Genomic DNA, 23,376 nt, shown 5'->3' with positions numbered 1-23,376 from the left:
TAATTATAAAATTTTAAATTTAAAAATTTGTTAAAATCAAGTAAATCTATAAACATATGAAAATCTTGAAAATGGACGTTTTAGATAATATGTTGTAAAATGCACTATTTCTGAGACTTAAAATCTTTTTTCTTTTTATGGTCATACATTTCAATGTCAAGATGATCAATCAAAAGGTTTTTCAATATTAAAACTGCCTTTTCCGATGGATTTTTGAGGTGCATCCGTAGTTCTACATTATAAGATTGAATCCTTATATAAACTTTTTCCTTTTTAATATGGGAAAAGTTTATATAAGGTTGCAACCTTAAAATGTAGGATTACATATGCATCTAAAAAATCCATTGAAAAATGTTGTTTTAATGTTGAAAAACCCTCTAATTGACCATCTCGATATCGAGATGTATGAATATAAAAAAGAAAGATTTTGAGTCTCAGAAATAATGCATCTTGCAACAGATTATCTAGACTGTCCATTTTCAAGAGCTGCATATGTTTATAGATCTACTTGATTTTAACAATTTTTGGAGTTAAAATTTTTATAATTAGATACAAAATTAGATTTTAAGATAATCTTTAGAATTTTTTAAACCAAAATTATATGTTATGTAAGATTTGGAGGTGCACCTTAATTGGATTGTTTAGGGTTGCAACCTTATAGAAACTACACCCTTTTAATATAGCCATGGATCAATTATTGATTCAAAGCAAAGAACAGGAAAAAAAAAAAAAAAAAAACATTTTTGGCAATTTTTTTATGGGTGTGGTTTGTACGACTAAGGCCCCAAACCATCAAAGTAAGGCGCACCTTTAAATGGTGTCGGAATATGTTTCTCAATGTTAGAAATCTTTGTGATGGCTTGAAACTTTGTTTTCATATCTAATTATAAAATTTGAAGCTACAAAATAGTGTAGATCGCCTAAATCTATGAGCACCTAAAAAATCTTTAAAATTGATTGTCCAGAAATATATTACAAGATGGACTATTTTCAAAACTTAAAATCTATTTTTTCTTTTGTCCATACATCTTGAGGTTGAGATGATCATATTGAGAATTTTTAAGCATCCAAATAACATTTTCTACTATATTTTTTGAGATGTGTCTTAATGTATATGTTAAGGGGCCCGCCCTTAAACTTTTTTAATTTTTTATATGGTAAACCTGTAAAACGGCTTCCGCATGACGGTTCCAATTCGGCATTCGCGACTGGAGCGGCGCTTGCCATATGGTAAGCCCGCCGCTCTAAGTGCCAAAATAGAATTTGAAGTACTTCCATCCAAATGATTTAACAAAAAATAGAGTGAGGCTAAAATAGAAAAAATATAAAATTATTTTTTAAAGGTGTGGTTTGCATAAAGGTGAAACCAAAATCAATCAACTTGAGGTGTTTCTTTGTATGTCATGTAATTTTAGTGTCGAAAAGTCCTAGAATGGTTTGAGAATTTATTTTTATATTTATTATAAAATTATATAGTCCAAAACTGGTTAAAATCAAGCAGATCTATTAATGCATGAAAATCTTGAAAATAAACGGTTAGATAATATATTGCAAGTTGCACTATTTTCAATAAAAATGAATGGTCGAAAAAAAAAAATTCAAAAAATACTAATTATTTTATTTTTTAAAAAATTTGCAGTTCATGATATCACCATTTTTTATAGTAACAAACTTAAAAATTTTGGAATCAAAATCCGTTTTTTTTAAGAGCGGGGACTTAGAGGAACCTTTCATTTCATCAATTGGTCACGAGTTAAAAGAACTTGTATTTTATTGGTTTGGTGCAACTCATTCTGCAGAACTTGAAAACGTGAAGGGGAGAATCTTGATCCCCTTGGGTTAAACTTTGAATAATAAACATGGTTTTTATGAGTCCTAGGACTCCTACGTGATACGCATTCCCCTCTTCATGATCCTTTTTTGAGATCGACGTAATATTTTATGTATATATAATCTTTAATGGAGATCATGAATTTATAAAAAAAAATTTATAGCTTTTTATAGAAAAATTTTAAATGGTTGATTTTACCCTTTCTTAGCGAGACCACAACTCCATCCATCCTTAAGATGGATGTGTGATGCCTCGGGTGATACAAATATATTATGCATCCCCAATGCATGAACGTGTTTTCCTTGAATAAGTCCACCTTTACTTGCGTCCTTGACACGAAAAAGGTAGTAATTGTGTATCCCAAAGTTTTTTAAAATCTAACGATTCTCAATCTGGATCATTGATATGGACCGAGAATGAGAATCAGTTGAGACCGAACTCATTATGAGAAGGTATGGTATGGTTCCCCTAAAAAACCATCCCATTTTGTATCTGTTTTCTTTTTTGAAGTATATCTAATGTCTTTTTTAGATCGCTCTTAAATCGTCACCCCATAAACACCTATTTAAATTTTAATTTATTTATTTTTAAAACTCTCTAGATTGCTGATTCATTCCGATCTAGACTGATCTAGATCCCAGATCCACATTCGGACACGACTATATGAGATGGACGATCGTCCCCATTGATGCGAATTTTGATTCCCCCATTTCAAGGAAAATACTCTTTTTTACACCTGGAGTGAAAAGGTACGTCTTTTTCCAATCATACCTTGAGGAGAGGTGGTGGAGAAACCAAAATATAATCACCTTGAGTGAAAAAATTACCTCTTTTTTCCCTATTTCTGGGCGGAGAAATCGAAACATAATAAATAAAGTTTTGTTTGAAATTTGACGAAGAAGGCATCCGTTTCCTCGAGTGAAAAATTCCTCTTCACCAAAAGGTCCAAAATAAACGAAGGGAAAAGTCCGTACTAGTGTTTCTTAACCTGGGTGGATCGTTCACCACAAATTGATGATTCAGATTGTCCTTCGATCAGTTTGAATCGATGACCTAAAAAAATTAAAAATAAATATATAAAAACAAAAAGAAAATAAGAGATAATATGATGGGGATTTAAAGATTGTCTTTCAATCAGTTTGAATCCATGACCTAAAAATAAATATATAAAACACAAAAAGAAAATAAGAGTTAATATGATGGGGATTTAAAGAGATCTAAAAAAACATTAGACAAGCTTGAAAAAAGAAAAAAATAAATAAAAATTAAGAGGGGGGCTTAGAGACAACTGGGCCTAGACCCATTCCTCACCTCAAGGATCGGTCCTGAAGGATTCCGATCCTAATCATTGACTAGATTGAAAATCACCGTGTTTTAAAACAATGATGTGTACTTTTAACAATATCAAGAGCCTCTCTCTATGAGTATAATGAGAATTTTTGTAATATTTTTTTGCAGTATTTAAAAATGTCTTTTGTATTTTGAATTTTACCATATATTTTTTTGTCGAATTTTTTTGTTGTTCAGGCCTTTAAAGTAAAAATTTTAAATTATATGCAAAGTGAATAAGTATCTATTAAAATTATAAGGTAAGGGATTAAAATATCCCAATTAACATTAGATCATTTGCTCTTTTAATTTTTCTTTCACTCAAGTATCTTTTCAAAAAACATATTAAAAAAATGCCTACATACCTTTACGATACTATTGTCATTATAAATTAATAAAGTACTCCTACTTGCCTCAAGTTACCAATCTTAAGATAAGAGAATTTATATATTTTTAAAAAATATATTTTTAGTCGTCCATTTTCACCAGTGCTAATCGCCAACCTGGACGAAAAACAAGGGTTATGTTAGATTGACATCTAGCTGAAAACTTTTGCCACATCCCTATCATAAATTTTGATCCGACCTTATATACTCGTACTAAGGCATTCTTTGTAAACGACACATTGTATGCAGTGAAAAATGAGCAAAGGTTAATTAAGATGTTCTTTGGAAGTGACACACCGTAACACTACTTGGTAGCAATGATAAATAGACAAGGATTCCCCGCACAATTTTGGATAAGAACTTTAGGCATCAAAAATCTCAACAATGACCCTAAAGTGAATTTCTAACACCAAGTATGAAATTTGAAGTTAAAAAACTAGTACAGATCTGCAAGATCTGGAAACACTTATTATTAGAGCAAAATGAACGATCAAGATAATTTGCTACAATATACATTATTTTTAAAGCTTGAAAACTGTTTTTTTTTTTTTTTAGTGCATCAAGGCGATTTGAAGGTTTTCCAACACCAAAACTACAATTTTTGGGGCCTTTTGATGTATCAAACCATTTTCCAAACTTTATAGGCAGCGCACAAGTGAAGTGAGATTATAACAGTTTTGCCCCAAATCAACCAAATGAAATTGTGGTTCAATTGCAAGCATGAGAGAGAGTGTTCCCCAGTAAGCACCATAGTGGTTTTGATTATTTTTGCTTAGTCATTAAAAGTTACGTGACCCTTTTTAAGTTACCATCAAGTAGCCAAACCGAGGTGTAACTGTCCATGAATCAAACTCAATAGTAATCATTAAATAAACTTCAAATAATAAACTTCATTAAAGGCCATCGATTCTCAACTAACGCTGTCATCATGTTTATTTGCTGTTCTTTATGGTAAAGCATGGACCTATAGAACAGTGGCACTCAGATCTTATATCTATACAATAATGTTACAATAATGTTACAATATGTTACAACAATCGAAACTAGGTTACTGCCTCAAAAGTGGGTATTACATCACTGGTTGTCTAAATGGGCCCCTGACCAGTTTGCTCTTCGAGTTTTTTAAGAACGACCTTCTTATCTTCTTCAGGGAGTGCATTGAACATAAAAACGGATTTATCACCAATGTCGTCCTTCAAAAAAGCAATGAAATTCAGCAATGATAACCAAAAACACTCTCTCTCTCTCTCCCTGTTCATATGCATACAGATTAAGGGCCACTATGAATGAAAATCCATCATATCAAGACTAGAATATCTTATCTGAAATTAACGTACTCTGCATAATATTATTTTGTTCGCTGTTTGGTAACAACTTATCTTATGTATAACATTATCTAAGTATTTAACTTTTTCCGGCAATTTTCAATTATTTTTAGTTATTTCTAACTAAATTCAGCAAATTACTTTAAATAAAGTAAATACAGCTTTTCAAAAAGATAAACTAATCTATAAAACTGCTATCTCAGAAAATTTTGTGTGAGGTGCTGCCAAACAATTGATAATTCATCATCACGATTAATTTTATTGAAATAGTGAATTATCAGTGACAATAAGTACATCCAACAAGCCCAAAAGTAATTATTAATTAGTGTACGCATACCTTAATTGGCTGTGTAAACTTTCGTGTAGCAAAAACTATGAAAAGAACCATCCAAAAACCAAGTAGACCAAGTTCAGCATTCTCATCCATCAAACCAGACTGCACACAAATACAAAAATACACAATGAAGAAATGCTACCAGATTTTGTTGAGTCGAGAGAGAACACAGATCGAACATCAGATCATAGATGAAGATCAAGGCATAAAACTCTCTACATTGAGGTTTGAGAAAATCATGCATGGTTCAACAGATTCAACAGAGCATCCAAAGCTCTAAATACAGTTAACTCGATTGAGTTCAAGTTTAACTAAGCATGACAGTGTTCTAATTATGATAATCTAATGTATCAGAAAAGGAGTGATGCAAAAGAGAGTGTACCAGGTGGCCAAGTAGTAGAGTGGGGATAACAAATGTTAAAATGCCAGCCTCTAACTTGCCGTAGCAGAGCCCTGCACACCTTACATCCTCATTAGTTGGAGATATATAAGCAAGAGAAAATTTCCAAAGAAATAATAGCAATGGAATGTTCAATTAAAAATAAAATTGATCTCCTTGAACATTCTCTATAGTTCAACACAAACCAAATCCACTGAAATAATGGATGGTGATATGCATAGGGAGTCAAATACACCAGAACATGAGATGAACTGAAGGATGGGTCCCACACTCCATCACCCTCCACATTTTCAATAGATGGTGATGACCTGATGGAAAATGGTTTTGCCATGATCCAGCCAGCTATAGTGCACTTCCCCTAACCTAAAAGATTAAAAATCACTACCACAAATACACAAATTGGAAGACAATAGAAACAATCTGTTACCTTCTTTGAAAACAAGCCCAGTCAAGGCTACGAAGAGAGGCCCAACAAACCATACACTGATGGGGTTATTGATCACATATAGAATCAAGCTCTCACCAGATGGTTGAGAAAGACTTAAATATGCTCCAAGAGAGCCAAGGATACCCAATGCCCAAAATACTTGAAGAGCACGCTTTATTGGTGTGACATATATGTGAATCAAAATCAATGATAGGCCTAAACCTCCAGCTCCAATAGCATATATGATATCTGCATTTTGTAGTACGATATCATTCAAGAAAGTACCATCTGGCAAAAAAGCTGGGGAAGCAGCAATTACAAATGACACTGCAGTAGCAACCAACCCAGACCGATAGAGGAGTACCTGACAATAAGCCATGTAATAATCATTCATATACTCAAAAAGAGTTTCCAATCATTCAGTTTCTCTTTTACTTCGTAATTTCCAACAAATTCTTGAAAATTTTATGTGATTGTGTTCACTGAACATCAGCAAAATCACAAATTCCAAGCATCAATCCCAACACATTTGTGGATGTCATGCTACAATAAGACACAAATGGCGATGATGCAGGAACCAATCCAAGCTATATATGAAAATTGTCAACATGACATGTAATTTTCATTTTACAATCAAGTAAAGATTTCCATTTTCAGTTCCAAGTTTAAAATAAATTTTGAATCATAAATTCCAACCATAATTTATGAACATTTATTTACGTCAAGTTTTAATATAAGTCCTTCAGAGAAGAAGAAATACATTAATACAGTAAAAATTTAGCCCATGGAAGGGCACATATATAAATGTGATATTGAATATTCCTCCAGAAAATTTATACTACAAGACTCATGTCACAAATAAATCTAAAATGTGATTAAAATGATATAAGAGTTATACTTCGATGGGATAGATTTAAAAAGAAGAGACAAAAATGTGGAGGGAGGAATCAAGAGTTTTGGCCCTACCAATACCCCAAAAAAATTCTGCATTAATAACTTCAAGTTCCCAAATTTTACTTCTTTGCTTTTTATCCGGGAAGATCCTTAACTTATATAAAAGTTCCAAAGTTCTAGAGTAAATTATCCTGTTGAGAAGGCTCACATAACCACAAACTACAGTGTCCAGGTATTTCAGCAAGGTAACCAAAACAAAGGCAACTTACGTCATGGGTGGGAAAATTATGAATTTATGATTAACATACCATAAAATGGTGTTTAAAATAGGACATTTCTCATAAATCACAATCATATCCCATAAAGGTTTCCACATTTATGATATGAAATCCCAACAGTCCATTCCAACTATTTCGGAAAGAGATTCGCACAAACTGAGTTGAGAAAAACTTACAAATATTGCCAAAGTTTATTAAATTTTTCACACTGAGACCATTCTAGCTTACACAGGATAGAGAACTCCATTTCACTAAAGCATACTATCCAAATAAAGAAGCATGGATTCGCTAGCTTATAAACATCCAAAGAATTTGTAAAATTTACGCACCCAAGACTTCATCTCTTGAGTGCCCTTTTCTTAGTATGTGTATTTTCATTTTACTCCTGCAGTCCCGCTTCTGCTCTTTTTGTAATATGTGGTCGTTCGCTCTACTCGTGCTTTTGCTCTCCTTGATAGAACAGGTCTGCATAAAAGATTCTCTCTCTCTCTCTCTCTCTCTCTCTCTCTCTCTCTCTCTCTCCACCCCCCCACCCTTCCCAGCAAACACCTTTATTTCTTTTGCCAAGTGTGTAAGAAAATAATTTAACATAGGTCTGCATACACTATTCTCAACATGGTGTAAGAGTCTGAGGGACTAGAACTCCAAGAGTCTGAAAGCCTTGTTTCTTGAATTGTCTTTACAGAATATCCCTGGTTAAAAGCCGAGTCCACTTTGTGAGATCAGGCCAACAGTCACTCATGGCTCCCCTTTTCATATCCATTCCCCATAGGGGAGTCATGGCTCCATTTGCATCAGCAAAGCCACAACAACAAAAATATACTACCTCTGTTCCAGGGTCCATTTTCCCTTTATTTTTTGGATTGTTTTCAAGGTAGAGCAGGAGAAAATTATGGGTTCTGCATTCTCAACCAACTTTTGAGGTAGTTCTCAAACCTTTGTTTACTTCCATTGTCTCGAAATTATCCAATACATGTCTTTGTCCTGATTCATTTCTCTGAAAACACAACCTTTTGTACTTGTTCATGCTAGACGAATTTTTGTTCATGTCGTATTCAGCCAGAAGAACTACCAAAGTTAGATCTTTCAGCTTGGTGTTATAGTGAAGCATAAATACTTGAAGACTCCACAAAGCATGATATAAGCCAAGTATAGAGTCATACTTTATGCTACATTTAGCCACACAAAGGTTGGAAGTTGGATAAATCCATGACATCGTGTCTACAACTACCTTACAAATTGACAAATTGGATTCGCAATACATGATGGATGCCAAGAAATTCATGATAATGTTCAGCAGAGTGATTGAAAACTCAGCCTGAGTTACTCAGACTCGGTTCCTTGCTGCACCGAGTGCTCTGGTGCAACTTGGGCCATTAAAAAATCAAATCAAAAAAATTATATAAAAATGTGGAACAAATGCATAAGAATAACATATGTAATTGGATACTTCTTAGAATGATTTGAGAGTTTTTCTTCTCATATGCCCTATTTTTATATTTTTCTCTTTTTCTGGATTTTTCTGAAATGTCTCCAACCATAAGTCGAGTTTTTCTCAACTCATGTTTTATATAAGGAAAATTGTTTCATGCGGGCTGGACCGCATTTCTACATATGCGGTTCAAAAGTATAAAGCATCCATCTTAAAGATGGATGCAAATATGCGGTCCATCTAAAAACAATTGAAACTAACGGTCCAAATGTTTTCTTAATAGAATTATTATTTCTAGTTTTTAAAATTTATTTATTTTTTCATATTCATGATCTCCATCTTAGAGATTACATATCCTTAAAAATTAAGTCCAAAAATCCATCTCAAAAATAAACTTATTAAGGGGCCTGCAGTTCTACATGTGTGGGCTTGGCCTACATGCTAACCGCATCCCTTATATAATCTTTTAGCTTTTTGGGACTTTTTATGTTATCTTTGGTTTTGTTTCACTTTTATAATTTTTATCCCATTTTTAAACAATTCTTTTGAATTTATTTTTAGGGCCTTTTGGGCCGCCTTGTACACTACTTGGCTGAGCCTCCGCGGAATTGGCAGAGTTACTCGGCTTGGACCATGCTGAGTCTGAGGCCCAAGCCGTTTTTAAGAACATATTCAAAATTATGTTCTTGATTCAAAAATGAAAGTGTTTGAGGCATGAATGGCATCACGCCCAATGCATAACATGCTTAATTATCTAAGAGATTTATGAAATTACATAAAATGCCTTCTGTTTGTTAACATAGACTACTGCAAACAAACATATTCAAAATTCTCGACATTTCAACAGATATTAAAACATCAAAGTTCAAAATTTGCACCAAAACACAATGTAAACAACATATAAAGCCTAACTCCACAGAACCACACGAAATGTTGAAGAGAAAGGGGCCCTATATTGGATGTGAAAAGGGAATTCATGTCATAATCGACATACAAACATGCGTCAAGTGATAAATAACGACAAATGAAATGGGTAATTCAAAGATTCCAGGTTTCTATAACAGATGGATTTTTTTCAAATCACGCAAAAAAAATCTGATAACAGATGGATTTTTTTCAAATCATGCAAAAAAAATTATGATCAAATGCAAGAAATAGGCCAGAGAGAAAATTGAATCAAAGTTCAGCAAAGAAAAGGGAAACCTCTCGAATGTCTGAGGAATCGACGGTCCAAGGTCCATATACGCCTTGATAAACTTGGGCTCCAGTCTGTTGCGTATCGTCTCTCAGAGCTTCACATTTTACACCGCTAGAAACCCTAGATTTGTGGTCTGAATCAGTTTTTGCAGTGTAACCAGGAGAAAGCTTTCTTAATGGTTTAGAAAGCCTTTGCTGCTTATTCACTGCAATGGATGGAGGTTTTATAATGGAAACGATGCCCTTATTTGGTAGGAGAGAAAGGGGAACTGTTGCAGCCGAAGACGAGAAAGCCATGTTTTCAGTAGAGAGAGAGAGAGTGTGACGAGAGTCTCTGGAGTCGATGGGTGGTTACAATTTAGAGAGAAGACTCGCGGTCGAGGAGCGAGAGGCGGTGAGACAGATAGCGAATCATTCAGAGAAGGTCATTGGTTTTTATGAATCGGTCGATTCGTCAGCTCAACCGAGTCTAATTTATTTGTGAGAGATTTTAGATTCAAAATTTTAAAGGATGCATAATCCATTTAAAAACCGGATCGGTGATCGAGATTGGGTACGGCAAAAACTGGTACGGATTGGTGAATTGGTGGTCTCGATCGCCGGTTTATTGTGGAAAAATAGTTAATAGGCGAAAAAACATGTGCAAAGACGGTGAATGAGCCAAAAATGGATCCGGATAGGTGAATCAATTGTAGCAAAATAATATTTTTGCTGTAGCAATACGTTGTTTTACTGTAGCAAATCACTGGTTCTCTTTTAGACCTAGCCGATTTTCTATATATTGACATAATAGACATAGAGCGATCGATTCTCAGGTCAGATTGAACGATTCTGTACCGATCTGACGTTTTTAAATCATCGATCCCAACAATGATAAGCAATAACTTACAAAAGAAAATTAAATTAAAAAGTACTTTTTTATACAATTCAAATAATGTTGATTTTGAAATTATACGGGTCTGTCATTTTTGTAACATCCATCGTTGTAGAAGTGTGTAAGGAGACACATTGAATTATGAAAAAATTAAAATTTCAAGTTCTAAAAATGGTGACCCTATGTCTAAAAAAATTTGTACCATATTTTGATCCATAAATTTCATGACTAAGTGGTGGAAGTATATTTTTTATGCCCGTCCGAGATGAGGGTGTATTTTTTTTTGTTGTGGTTAGGCCAATACCTTTTTAAATGGTAAAGCGTTGGTGGTTAGCTGAATGTGCATCCCTCCTTTAAAATCCATTTGGAAGCTGGATTTTAGATAAAAATAATTTGGAATTTGTTAACCTAAACTATTACAATGATTGTAAATTTGAAAAATTTTCCTTTGAAAAAATAAAAAATTGTATCTTTGAATATTTGTTTTCCACCATCCATTTTGATATATGGTGGGAGCACCATTTTTTTGATGTCACCTCTAAAATGGACGTCTTATCTATGAGAGGAGGCACATGTGTTGGTGAGTTGGCGGACTCACCAAAATTGTGTATTTTTCTAATTTTTGTTATACAATATATATATATATATTTATATATTTTTATTTTTATTTTTTTCATGTGACCTTCAAAGTTCAAAATGACTAATTTATATCTAAGTCACGAAAACATTTTTTTATTTCAATTCACTTTGGACCTTAAAGGCATTCAATTCATTTTAGATCTTGAAGGCAGTGAAGGTCTCAAGGCCAATGGTTTAAAAAACGGATCAATGCCCCGAACTGGGTATCCAAAAACTTATATGGATCGATGAATCGGCGTTTTGGATCGGGAATCGGTCGGATTCGGCCTTAAAAAAATCCAAAAAAAAATTAAAAATCTTTATAAATAATACTTTTTAAGAATCCAATAAAAAATTGGGTACTATATTAAGAAAAAACATATAAATGTTTTGCATCAATATATAAATATTGAGATGTTATTTTCCCGTATGAACTACTGTTAACCGTTAAATTTACATAGCACAAAAAAAAAACATAGAGTTATCATGGATGAAGTATATCATCGTACATGGACTACAACAAAACATACAATTAATAAAATACAACTTAAAAACAAAATGAAAAACGATGTTGTTCTTAATCTCTCGCTAACCCTATCCATGACCCTCTCTCTCCTCTCTCTCTCTCTCAAAAGCTCTCCCAATGTGCTGCGAAAATCCGGGCTTATTTCTCTCTCTAAAAATTGCATGAAATCAAGGCATGCTCTGGGTTTCATTCACAGTGGCTTTTTCTAAGAATGAGACTGAGACCTTGACCCAATGATTGGGCTTGAGGTTAATAAGGGCAGACTTAATAGAGTTTAAGGTGGGCATGAGTGATGCGAACTCTTTCTCATTTGAAATTTCTCTATTCAGTATGATGCTACTGATATTGAGAATGGAGGAATCTGATTCAATGGCTTTTAATCAAAGGAATTGCTAGGGTTTTTGAGTTCTACAGGTTGTTGATTTCTTCTCAAGGTACAAAAAGATCCAAGGTTATTGTACAGTTACACATCCCATATAGGATTTGGGGACTTGAAACAAGCACCTTGGCTTTCATGGCAAGTTTCTCATTATTTTTCAAGAGACAGAGAACGGTTCCTTTTAACTGATCTTCTTGCATCATACAAGAAAGCCACTCGAGATCTTGGTTATTTAAAATTTTAAAGAAAAAATGCCATTAAGTTTTAATCAATAATTACATTAAACACTTCAATATTCAAAGATGCCTCATTTTTTGGAAAATGATAAATCTAAATTAAGGAGACAATTAGAAGCAGGAGATGGAAAAAACAATCACATTCTTTCTTAATTTCCATAGAATCATCTCATTTTTTACTTTTCTCTCTCTTGAAACTTTCAAGTACTTTGTGGTCTATGGAAGAAGAGAGAGAGGTTCTACGCAGCTAAGCAACAGAATGTGAGACTGGTGAGCATGAAGAAGAGGAACTTAGCATCCAAATGACTGTTTCTTTTTCTCCTTGAAACAGAGTTTTGAGTTTTTGGAGTGAATTGCAGGAGACCCTATTGGTTTTTACATGTGCTACCAAGCAAATGAAATTATCAGATGAGTCTTAATACAACAGTAACCTAGCTGTTCTCAAGAATTTCTTTAACACACAGGTGGAATTAGATGCAGAGGGTAAGGCTTTTTTTGAGAGAATATTTGACTACATTAGTGTATTGCTGATGAATATCAATTTTACTGATGCAAAATACTAAACAACGTAATTATTAATAAATAACAATAAATGTCAACAATTCCCCACATTTACAAATAAACATGACTAAAATCAATAAAACTCTTGTTCCGATGAATATTATATTTATCATTTTCTAATAGATATCATAGTTTTAAATATCATAAATGTCCATTATTTTTCCTAAAATTATTAGTAGAATGCAGGGAAAACCAAATCACTGGAATCACAAAGAAACACCAGCTTAGAAATTCAATTTTTTTTTTTTTTTTGCTAAAAAAGGGGAAGAACACGAGATCAAAAAATAAAATTGCTGTAAAATATCGTAAAATAAAATATAAAACAACAAATAATCATATCTGATTTTAATGAAATCTTGTTCTACCAAGATCATTCAGCAAAAAAAATGGATCAAATTGATGAAGAACAACTACAAAAATCAAGATTTTGTGGAAAACTCTAATCTGCTAAAAAAAACCTAAATTCTAGTCAAGAAATTCACAATTTGGAATTTTTTTGACATCAATCCAATCCCAACCAATGTTTTATAGACCTAAATAGTAATTCTCTTCCATTATTCATCAAAAAAGGACAAATTTTGATGAAGTTTTTGGTGGAAAAGGGAAAGAACATGAGCTCAAAAAACAAAATTCGTAAAATTAAAATATAAAACAACAAATGATCGTACTTGATTTTGATAAAAGCATGTTCTACCATGATCATTCAACAAAAAAAATGGATCAAATCGATACAGAACAGCCACATAAATCAACTTTTGGCATAAAACCCTAATCCGCTAAAAAATCCCCAAATTTCTTTACAAAAATTTGTTTCTTAGGTTCGATCATTGTTTTATAGACTTAAAAAGTTATTCTCTCCATTATTGATAAAAAAAATACTAGATTTTTATAGCTTTTTTGGTGAAAAAAATGGCTTTTTTTGTGAAAGCCATTGTAGCAGCCATGTCATCGTGTCAACTCGCCCGATTCACTGTAGTATATTGCTGACAACCGGTGATTCTTATTTAGACATGCCCGAATATCTGTATTACACTGGAATCGACACGGGGTATCCGATTCTCATATCAACTCAGGCAAGTCCATTTAAAACACTGCTCAAGACCATATGCTTTGGAGTTCAAACCTTGACGGACCTTTAAGGTCTAAGTGAATAGACTTTAGACCTTTAAGGTATAAGTGAATAGACTTTAGACCTTCAAGATCTAAAGTCATGATAAAAGAATTTTTCATGACTTTGGTCCATAATTAGCCTCTTCTCTTTTCTTTTCATTAGGGGTATTTTAAAAAAAAAATACAAAAAAAGAGAAAATTAGGGCATTAAATGTAAAAACAAAAATTCTGAGGAATTTTACAATAACGTTAAAAAAAAAGACATGACCATAAGCGTCTCTGTTTTCTCTAAGTCGAGGGGGCTAAATTTCAGACCTTCAAGATCTGGAATGGGGGCATTTTAGAAAAAAATTAAAAAAAAGGTTGGGACATAAAATATAAAAATAGAATAATTTTTACATAGATGGGTTTGTATGAGTCAACCAATTCATATTGTGCATATCCAGTCACTTACACATTCCCGACCACCTGATTTCATATTTAATGGTCAATAATAGTTGTGATCTCTTTATACTAAAAGTAAATAATTGTATGGTATATGTTTCCTTTTGTAGTAATGAATATTTATTGAGACATAAATGTAAATTTCTCTTAAAATTATCATTTTATTGGTTTTTCATTGATATGCCTTTTTGCTTTTTATTTTTTCAAAATTCTTCAATACCGAAAGTTAAAATAGAAGCTTAGCTTTGCATCTTGAATATCTAAGTTGACACTCGAATTCTTGGCAAAGCCAATGAACTCAAAAGAAATTGAGGAAGTATGGTCTTAAAGATTTTCAAAGACTAAAGTCAAGACTTGTTGAAATGACTTTGAATCTTAAATATTCGAAGTTATTTAGACAAAATTTAACTTTGACTAGTGAAGATCCAAAGTCGTAATAAAAAAAGTAAAAAACTATACACTCTACCGACAAAATTGTTGGAAAAAAAAATATATATATATGTAAAAAACTAAATTTCAAAAATAATTTTATAATAACGTTAAGGGACATGAGGTAAATATGTCGTAGTGGGGGATATTCTTGCAGTTTGTTAAGTGGAGCGATGAAAAGGCAATAGACTCTTAAAAAATGTAAGATCACCATCTAGCCTTTTTTCAATTAATCGGGGCCATCTACATAAATCATGGTTCTTTATTATGCTCTATTAAAGATTATATCTTTAGTGAGGCCATAAATCTCCATATCTTTTCGAGTCACTTTCAACCACGTCATTTTAGACCTACCCCTTACCATTTTCAGTCATTCCACTTGAACTAACTCCTAATGGGTGTTGTACTTGATCGTTGCCACATACGACCAGTCCACCTAAGTCTAGTCTCTTTCATTTTATCGCCTATTGGTGCCATGCCTAAATTCTCTTGAATAGATTTATTTCGAATTCCATCCTTTATTGTCTTGGAACTCCTAAAAAATGTAAGATAATTTTTGAAAAGTGCATGTACTATGGTCCATCGGGAATATTATTGTGCATCTACTCTCTCACTCACAATGCCTATTTAGGAAGAATTTGTTTCGTCTAAATTAATGGGGACCGTATGAGAAATTGCTAGACGATTATTTTTAGAAAAAAAAAATGAATTTTGAATTTTATGACACTTAGATCTAACCCTTAAAATAGTAGACGATCTTTATTTAATCTTAAGACATTTTGTTTTTGTTTTATTTTTAGTATATAGAGATCCTATTTTGGATTTTTTTTTTTTTTTGTTAGATATTTACAAAATTTGAGATTTAAAAAGCATCCCTAGCATGTATTTTACCGGAGGGAGTAAATGGATAGTATTCCCACATGAGTTGGAAATATTTTAGGATTTTCCAATTCGAAAATAATATAAAGAATGGACCCTAAAAATGTAAGACAAATTTTCAATTCCAAGATAATATAAAATATGTTAAGATGCCTCGGAGATTGTGTCCTTTGTAGACTACCATAATTTCTATTTTGGCACATCACAAAGGGTTTGAGTGCCAACGTTTTATTTTGATGTGGGGCAGGGGGCCTAATGTTATAAGCCCTACTAGTGTTCCATCTTGGTGGCTACCATCCATCTTGAGTGCTATCCATGATTTTCGGTGCTCCTTTTGTGTTTTTTGTTTTTTAATGTCCATTGTTACCTTCATTTAATGAAGGGTGTGGTTTGTACAAGGCTGAGGCCTTAAACAATCAAAGCAAAGCGCACATCTAAATAGTATCCAAAAATGATTTTTCAATAGCAAATATCTGTGTGATGGCCTAAAAAATTTATTTTCATCTTTAATTACAAAATTTAAAACTTCAAAACTAGTATAGATTGATTAAATTTAAATATACTTGAAAATATTGAAAATTAATGGCTTAGATAATGCATTTTGTAATGCTTATTTTCTAAACTTATTGGTTTTCACATCTATACATCTCGAGATTGAGATGATCGGTTGGTTTCTAAACATCGAAACAATCTACTTTAATGAATTTTTATGGGGTGCCTTAATTTGACTGTCTAAGGCCTCAATCAATCCTATACAAACTTCTTCCTTTAATAAATAGATCCAAGGTCACAATTACACTAGTGAGAAGATAGGAAGAAACCATAATTTTTGGTGCCCGGGCCCGCACCACAACTTGACCTCTCACTCAACCTATTATCCATCATTTAGTGGTTGACACAAAAATTTCTTTATGAGCTAAGCTAAAAACGCTTATTTATAAAAATGAAAAAATTATATACAGGGTGTCAACTTTATATTATAGAAGTGTGCACCTACAAAATCTATACAAAAAAAAGTCTTATAATTTTGGAACTTGTAATATTGCAACTTGTCAAGTATTAAAAATATTGTAACTTGTAATATACTATATATAGATCATTTCATTTTCAAAATTTTTAAATTTTATAGATTTATTCGATCTACATCATTTTTAGAGCTTTAATTTCACAATTAAGGTTAAAAACATATTTTCAGAAATTTGTGAGGGTTTCTTGTACTATAACTGCATTCCTTACTTAATTTTTTTAATGTGGCCGCCTTGTATAAACCTCACCTAAAAAGGAAAAAGCAACTTTTAGGTTGTGCACTAAAAATTGACCATTACCTACCAAATGCTGCAAAAAAGAAAAAAGAAATAAAAAATGACGAAAAATATCATGACAATGGTTAGATCATCTCAAGAAAAGGTCCCTAAAAAATCATTGATGTATTCAAATCAGGTCAATTTAAAAGTCATTTGACCCAAATACCTCATCAACAATTTTATAAGAAAAACCTTTTGACTTGGATTCCTTGCACCCTGCTACATTCATAGGTGAAATGGTGATTTTAGATTTTTAATTTTAAACCCAAAAATCCAAATAAACTGATTTATTTCAAAATCCGTATTGGCTGGTTCACAATAGTTTTGGTTCAGATTTTGAAAGTTCGAACTCGTTGCATTTTGAAAAATGAAATAGAATAGAGACATCAACCAATGGAAACTCGATTTTTAATTTCAAAAAATAGACATTAACGTAATTTCCCAATAATTTGATATGATTTTCCACATGGTCATAAAAAGGAGTGGGAACATATCATTTTTATGGCAAAAGAAACAATTACCAACAACTTTATCAACAATGGCTTCCTCCACCCTCCTTCCTGTCTCACGCGCATTGACAATCAAAGCTATGGTCATTTGTGTCACCATCATTTTGAATGAAACAAAGGAAAAGGATTATAAAATAAGAAGAAAAAAAAAAAAAGGAGGAGAAAAAAACAAAAGAAAAACTGATGCATACTGCATTTCTACATTTGCGGTCCTCGAGGTATAAAGCATCCATCTTAAAGATTAATATAAATAGGTGGTCTATCTAAAAACAATTGAAACTAATGGTCCAAATGTTTTTTTAATAGAATTATTATTTTTAATTTTTAAAATTTATTTATTTATTCATATTCATGATCTCCACGTTAGAGATTACATGTTCTTAAAAATTAAATAAAAAATCCATCTCAAAAATAGATTTTTAAGAGGTGGCTCATGAATGAAAGAAAGACCTATGTAATCTTATGCCCGGGAAATACATTTTTTTTTTTTAATAATAATCACCCCTTATAATTTTGCCAACAAGATCACTCACAGGTGGTCTTATTACAAACGATAGAAATTCTAAAAATAAATAACACATCAATAAAATAAATATCAACTACTTGATGCATTCATACAACCTAATATTGTGCTTGATAATATAAAATAAAAGAACAAATAATTAAAAGAAAAGGTGCCGGAGGTTACCTCAACCGGGTTTTTTACACCCCACACCGAGTCACCACATCCAATTGACGCGGAATCAGCGGTCTAGCTTCAATCTCGAACCAGGAAAAGTAATTTCGGCCAAACTAGGTAACCACCCTTAAATCTCTACAAAACCCTAACTCCAAAATAATTAGGCTCAAACCTTAATTTTCCCAACCCTTAGATTAGATCATGAGATTAGGCTCAAACCCTAATTTTCTCAACCCTTAGATTAGATCATGAGAGAGAGAGTCTCTATGTTGGGCGTACCCCCTAGGGGTCCTTTTTAGGAGAGATCCTTTTTAGGAGAGAGAGAGTAGGAGAGAGAGTAGAGAGAGAAAATACCAGAGTTGGGAGAAAGAGGGGCGTGGCCCCTAGGGAAGATAGAGAGAGAGTTTGTGGGAGAGAGAGGTGTGTTGAGATTTATAGTGAAATTTAGGTCTAAGGTTTTCATAATTTGCCTCTTTATTGAGATTGAATATGGACCGTTGATCAATGTCACTTGTGGGGTGAGAGATCTGAGCCATCCATTTCATAGATGGACCATCAACATTATGGAAGGTGTATGAATCATTGTCCCCTTTTTTTTAAACCATTTTCCCATCAATATATTTAAATAAATTAAATCCATTAAAGATATAGTGCATACCATAAATTACATATTCCATCTCATATTTTTCATAAGAATATTTCAATAATATCAAGTCGAGATATTCCTTCAATAATCAAGATAAGATATGGTCAATATTTCCTTATCAATGCTACAAGATGTAGTTACCATTTTTAACAAACTTGAAGACAAAACAAGATAAGGTATCCAAGGCTAGGGCGTGCCACCCATGTATGGTATGTGGGGCCCCACCTAATACCTACATGGTGGGCTCATGTGCACTATGGGCCCCCATGTATTTTTTTTAAATAGATATTTAAAAAATAAATTTTAAAATATTATAACTTTGTAAATTAATAACTTCATTTATATAAGTCCAAAAATAAGAAATAAAATATCAAATGATTTACAAAAATTCAAATAATAAATCTAAAATAATTTAATAATAAAATCAACTCAATTAAATTAATATGATGGGAAGTGGATCCATATGGTTCAGGAATTCAATCAACAATCACGGGGTACTCCACCTTCAACTATGGACTACATACCATACTTGCTTTATCGAACCGACCTAGTGTTTCCCATGACCCATAGTCCAATCAGGGGTTCATTAACGGGTCACCAAAGTCTGGTCGATGAGCCAAGGAGTTGCAATCCTAGTCTGTGGATTACAGGTCTTCCCTAGAGACAAGTCAAGGTCACCACGATCGGATGCGACCACAGCTCTATGGCGCATAGGAGTATCTCTCGCACATGCATATGCTTCACCCAAAGGTGGATATCAAGCTTTCCCGAATGATCTATCTATATCCATGTCGTGTGATGAAACATGGATGAGGTTTTGGCCCCCGTCTCTGTAGGTCTATCATCACACACAAGGGTCACGCAGTCCCTCGGCTCACTCATCTAGGTATAAGCTCTGACCTCATCAAGGACTAACCCAAAAACCCTTATCGGTTTATTTGTTTATGCCCAGGTACCTTGGATTTTCCAACCAACTGGCCTAAATCATCAAGCACAGTCCGTTATCCGCAACTATCATTTGCTTAGTATGGTTTTTGAGGGACCATACTCCCACTAAATTTATGTTCCACTATAGTCAATATTTTTCATTACACACTCATAAAGCCACATAAATCCAACAATGAACTTATAGAAACCATGCCAAAAAACAAAACAAATGAAAAGGGATAAAATTGTACATAACTTTTTATTGAACATCGTTTGGTTGACCGCCTGGGTTTTATATCAAAAGTCAAAGCTACACCTCAACACTCTTCTAGAGAACACGGTTTGCACTAGAGACCCCTATGGTGGCTCAAAAATATATTCCGTCCTTTATTATAAACCTTGAAGCTCCAAAAATAGCACAAATTTAGTATTTTTCTAAGCATTTGACAATGGACAGTCAGATGAATGATGTGTTACAAGATATATTTGAAATATTTTTATTTTTCATTTTTTTTCATATTCGTAATTGTCGAATTTGCGATGATCAATTTGAGGGTTCTCCAACATTAAAACTAAATTTTGATGGTTTTTCTTTTCATTCTGAAACCTTGCATGAAATCAATCATTGAGGGATGTCATCATATTCTCTTCCAATTCACCAAAATGGCCAAATTTCAAATTTAATCTCTATACCAAAGCCAAACAAATTATATGCTGCTAAAGGAGCATAAAATATTTTCCGATTTTTCCTTTAGATATTTATTATAGCTTATAGAAATGGAAATACCTTACACGTGTACCAATTTTTTGAGGTAATTTAGTGGTAGGAATCAAATTTGAGGTGCAGCACCGAAGCGTGCCGATTTGAGCACCATTGTAAGCATTTCATAATATGCTTTTGCAATTTATTTTTACAACATGGCTTTCCCAATTTGATGAAAAGAACGGTGAAGACTTTTGCAGTCATGCATGTTTATCTGTCGTGACCGGATATGAAATGTGGACTTTATTCGTGTGAATGCAAGAGGAGGGTGACCAGAAGTGATAGGTTTTTTAAATAAATTATTTCCGATATTAAATACAATGTAATATCTATGGATAGAAAATTTAGATGTGCCACTAATAGACGATAACATGAGATAAAGTAGATTTAGGTGGGCTGACATGTGTGGCACAAACCCAATACAGTACCTATTAGGAGTTGCAAGTTAATTCAAGTGGATGGCTAAAACAATACAAAGGGTATCCCCAAAAGAATATGGTTGGAAGTAGTCAGAAAAGTTATGAAAGTTATGGCTTTATTGAGGATATGACCTTTAATAGAGTAAAATGACAGACCAGATCAAAATGGGCAACCGAAATTCGTGTAGTTGACTTGTATTAATTTGAAAACGACTATGATGATACTGATGTAATCTCCATAGACAGCTAATAAAGCTGAGTTAAAGATGAGAATGAATAAATAGATTCTAGATTAAAAAAAGATTATAGACATTACGGGTTAAAGCTAGGCTCCAATGGTTAGTAGTGGACGTTAGCAATGTTATATAGTGAGACAACAATGCCCAAAAGCACATAGAAAGTGTGTATAAGATAACGAGTATAAGCATCTCATAACATTAGAGAGGGAGAGACGGTGTGTATGTGATATCAAACTATAATTCTTGATTTAGCCCCCAATCCAAGCTTTCTCTCTCTTTAATGTGAACAATTTCTCTATCTAAGCCCATGTCCACAAATTTTCCTTTTGGTTTAGGCAAACTCCACACAAATAAAACTAGCAGCGCCTTCCACTTGATCTATGAGCCATGTACACAAGCAATCACAAACCAATAACTCCTAGATAGTTGTTTCTAATGATAATCTCACAATAGAGGAGAGAGAGAGAAAAAACAAGCATCTTTACATCTTCTCCTCCTTCCACAACACGGGCCAATTCTTTTGGGCCTCCTTCCACCCTAGCAATGAGCCCTCTTCTGAGGGATCCCAACTAGCAGACAGTGTCCCATAAGCTACCCCAAGTGCCGAGGTCCCAAAGCCCAACAAGACTGTAAGCAATGGCAACCACATTGGAGCATCCCAAACGCCCCCATTCTTTAACGTGTCGAATGCCCACAGCAGGCCCAGGCCCAAGCCCATCGGTGCCCCCACATAGAACACGATGCGCCTTAGCATCCTGTCTAACACCACTTGTGGGATCTCATCGTCATCTCCCTCTTGCTTTGAGCTCCTTGTTTCTCTGTCTTCTCTTTCTCTGTCCGAGAGCCCTCCGAAACCCCGGCCCCCGACGCGTAACGTTAAGCGCCGGTGAGAATGTTTGTGAGAACCTGTGTGTGGGAGCCTCGGGATTCTTGTGCACGTACTGGTGTAGATGATGAGGCTGTGTTGAAGGGAAGGAGAGAGAAGGGCCTGGGGGTTGTTCATATTATGGAGGAGCGAGAAAGAAAATGTTATGGAGGAGAGAGAAAAACAGTATATATACAATCTTATGGTTCTTATCCAAACGACGGCCACAAATTTGAGAAGTACTTTATAAAGGGGATTTAAAATCTCATTAGCTAGTTTATATAGGCTTATATATACCACAATTATGAGGATATTTTTTTAAGGTCGCACTCTTTAAATTTGGGATTTTCGTGCTTTCTACCTAATTTGGGGTAGCCATTTTCTCACATTTAAAATCGCAAGTAAGTGTCGAAACTGATTGGAAAATCGATTCAAATCGACACGAATCGATTTCGATTAGAAATGATTCAAAAAAAAAATCAAAAGAAATGCAATTAAGAAAATAATCTATTTCCTGCCAATTTTGAATATGTTGAATGAAACAGTATTTGAAACATTGTTCTTTTTTACTTTTTATAATTTTGATGGATTTAAACAAAGGTGCGGTTTGTATAGAGTCTAGGCTCTAAACAATCAAATTAGAGCCTACCTTCAAATAGTATCGAGAAATGTGGTTTTAATATGGGAAATCTTTGTGATCGCCTTAAAATATATTTTTATATTTATTTATGAAGTTTTAAAGCTTACAAAATAGTGTAGATCGACAGATCTATGTCAACTTGAAAATTGACAGTCCAAAAATGCATTATAAAATGCACTATTTCCAAAACTTGAAATCCATTTTTTTCTTCTGTCCATGCATCTTGATGTCGAGATGATCAATTTGAAGATATTTGGACATCAAAACAACCTGTTTTAGTGAATTTTTTAAGGTAGGCTCAAATTTGATTGTTTAAAGCCTCGGCTTTATGTAAACTTTTCCCTTAAAAAAATTGGTCGTTTTTTTGAAGGGTGCGATAATAGTGCGCTGAAGCTCTAAACCCGATTGATTGATTTTTGGTAAATAAAGAACGAGAAATAAATCATGAAACACATACCATAAGAACACAAATATTTATATAGTTAACCCCATAAGG

At 33.4% G+C, this 23,376-nt stretch overlaps 2 protein-coding genes across 2 annotated transcripts; both read right to left on the bottom strand.

Annotated features, from left to right (window-relative positions):
- Positions 1-4,416: 4,416 nt before the first annotated feature.
- On the bottom strand, positions 4,417-10,335 carry LOC18434326 (integral membrane family protein). Its single transcript, XM_006844398.4, has 5 exons — positions 9,840-10,335; positions 6,033-6,396; positions 5,588-5,658; positions 5,209-5,307; positions 4,417-4,739 (listed from the first exon to the last, which is right to left on the bottom strand). The coding sequence occupies exons 1-5, from the start codon at positions 10,128-10,130 to the stop codon at positions 4,632-4,634; spliced, it is 933 nt and encodes a 310-aa protein (XP_006844461.1). The 5' UTR covers positions 10,131-10,335; the 3' UTR covers positions 4,417-4,631.
- An 11,181-nt stretch (positions 10,336-21,516) lies between these two features.
- LOC18434327 (uncharacterized protein PAM68-like) lies at positions 21,517-22,455 on the bottom strand. The gene has a single exon (XM_006844399.4). The coding sequence runs from the start codon at positions 22,376-22,378 to the stop codon at positions 21,857-21,859; it is 522 nt and encodes a 173-aa protein (XP_006844462.1). The 5' UTR covers positions 22,379-22,455; the 3' UTR covers positions 21,517-21,856.
- Between the last annotated feature and the right edge of the window lie 921 nt (positions 22,456-23,376).

The sequence above is a fragment of the Amborella trichopoda genome, chromosome 6, assembly GCF_054954075.1.
Source record: "Amborella trichopoda isolate Santa Cruz 75 chromosome 6, AtrichopodaSantaCruz75HAP2 v2.0, whole genome shotgun sequence".
Lineage (NCBI taxonomy): Eukaryota > Viridiplantae > Streptophyta > Magnoliopsida > Amborellales > Amborellaceae > Amborella > Amborella trichopoda.
This window is presented reverse-complemented; position numbering and strand designations above follow the sequence as displayed.

Excerpts from the sequence above, each read along its gene's own strand:
- LOC18434326 (XM_006844398.4), bottom strand. The coding sequence starts at position 10,130 with ATGGCTTTCTCGTCTTCGGCTGCAACAGTTCCCCTTTCTCTCCTACCA. Across the intron at positions 6,397-9,839 it reads ATTCCTCAGACATTCGAGAG|GTACTCCTCTATCGGTCTGG; the intron begins GTTTCCCTTTTC and ends GCTTATTGTCAG. Across the intron at positions 5,308-5,587 it reads CTCTACTACTTGGCCACCTG|TCTGGTTTGATGGATGAGAA; the intron begins GTACACTCTCTT and ends ATTTGTGTGCAG.
- LOC18434327 (XM_006844399.4), bottom strand. The coding sequence starts at position 22,378 with ATGAACAACCCCCAGGCCCTTCTCTCTCCTTCCCTTCAACACAGCCTC.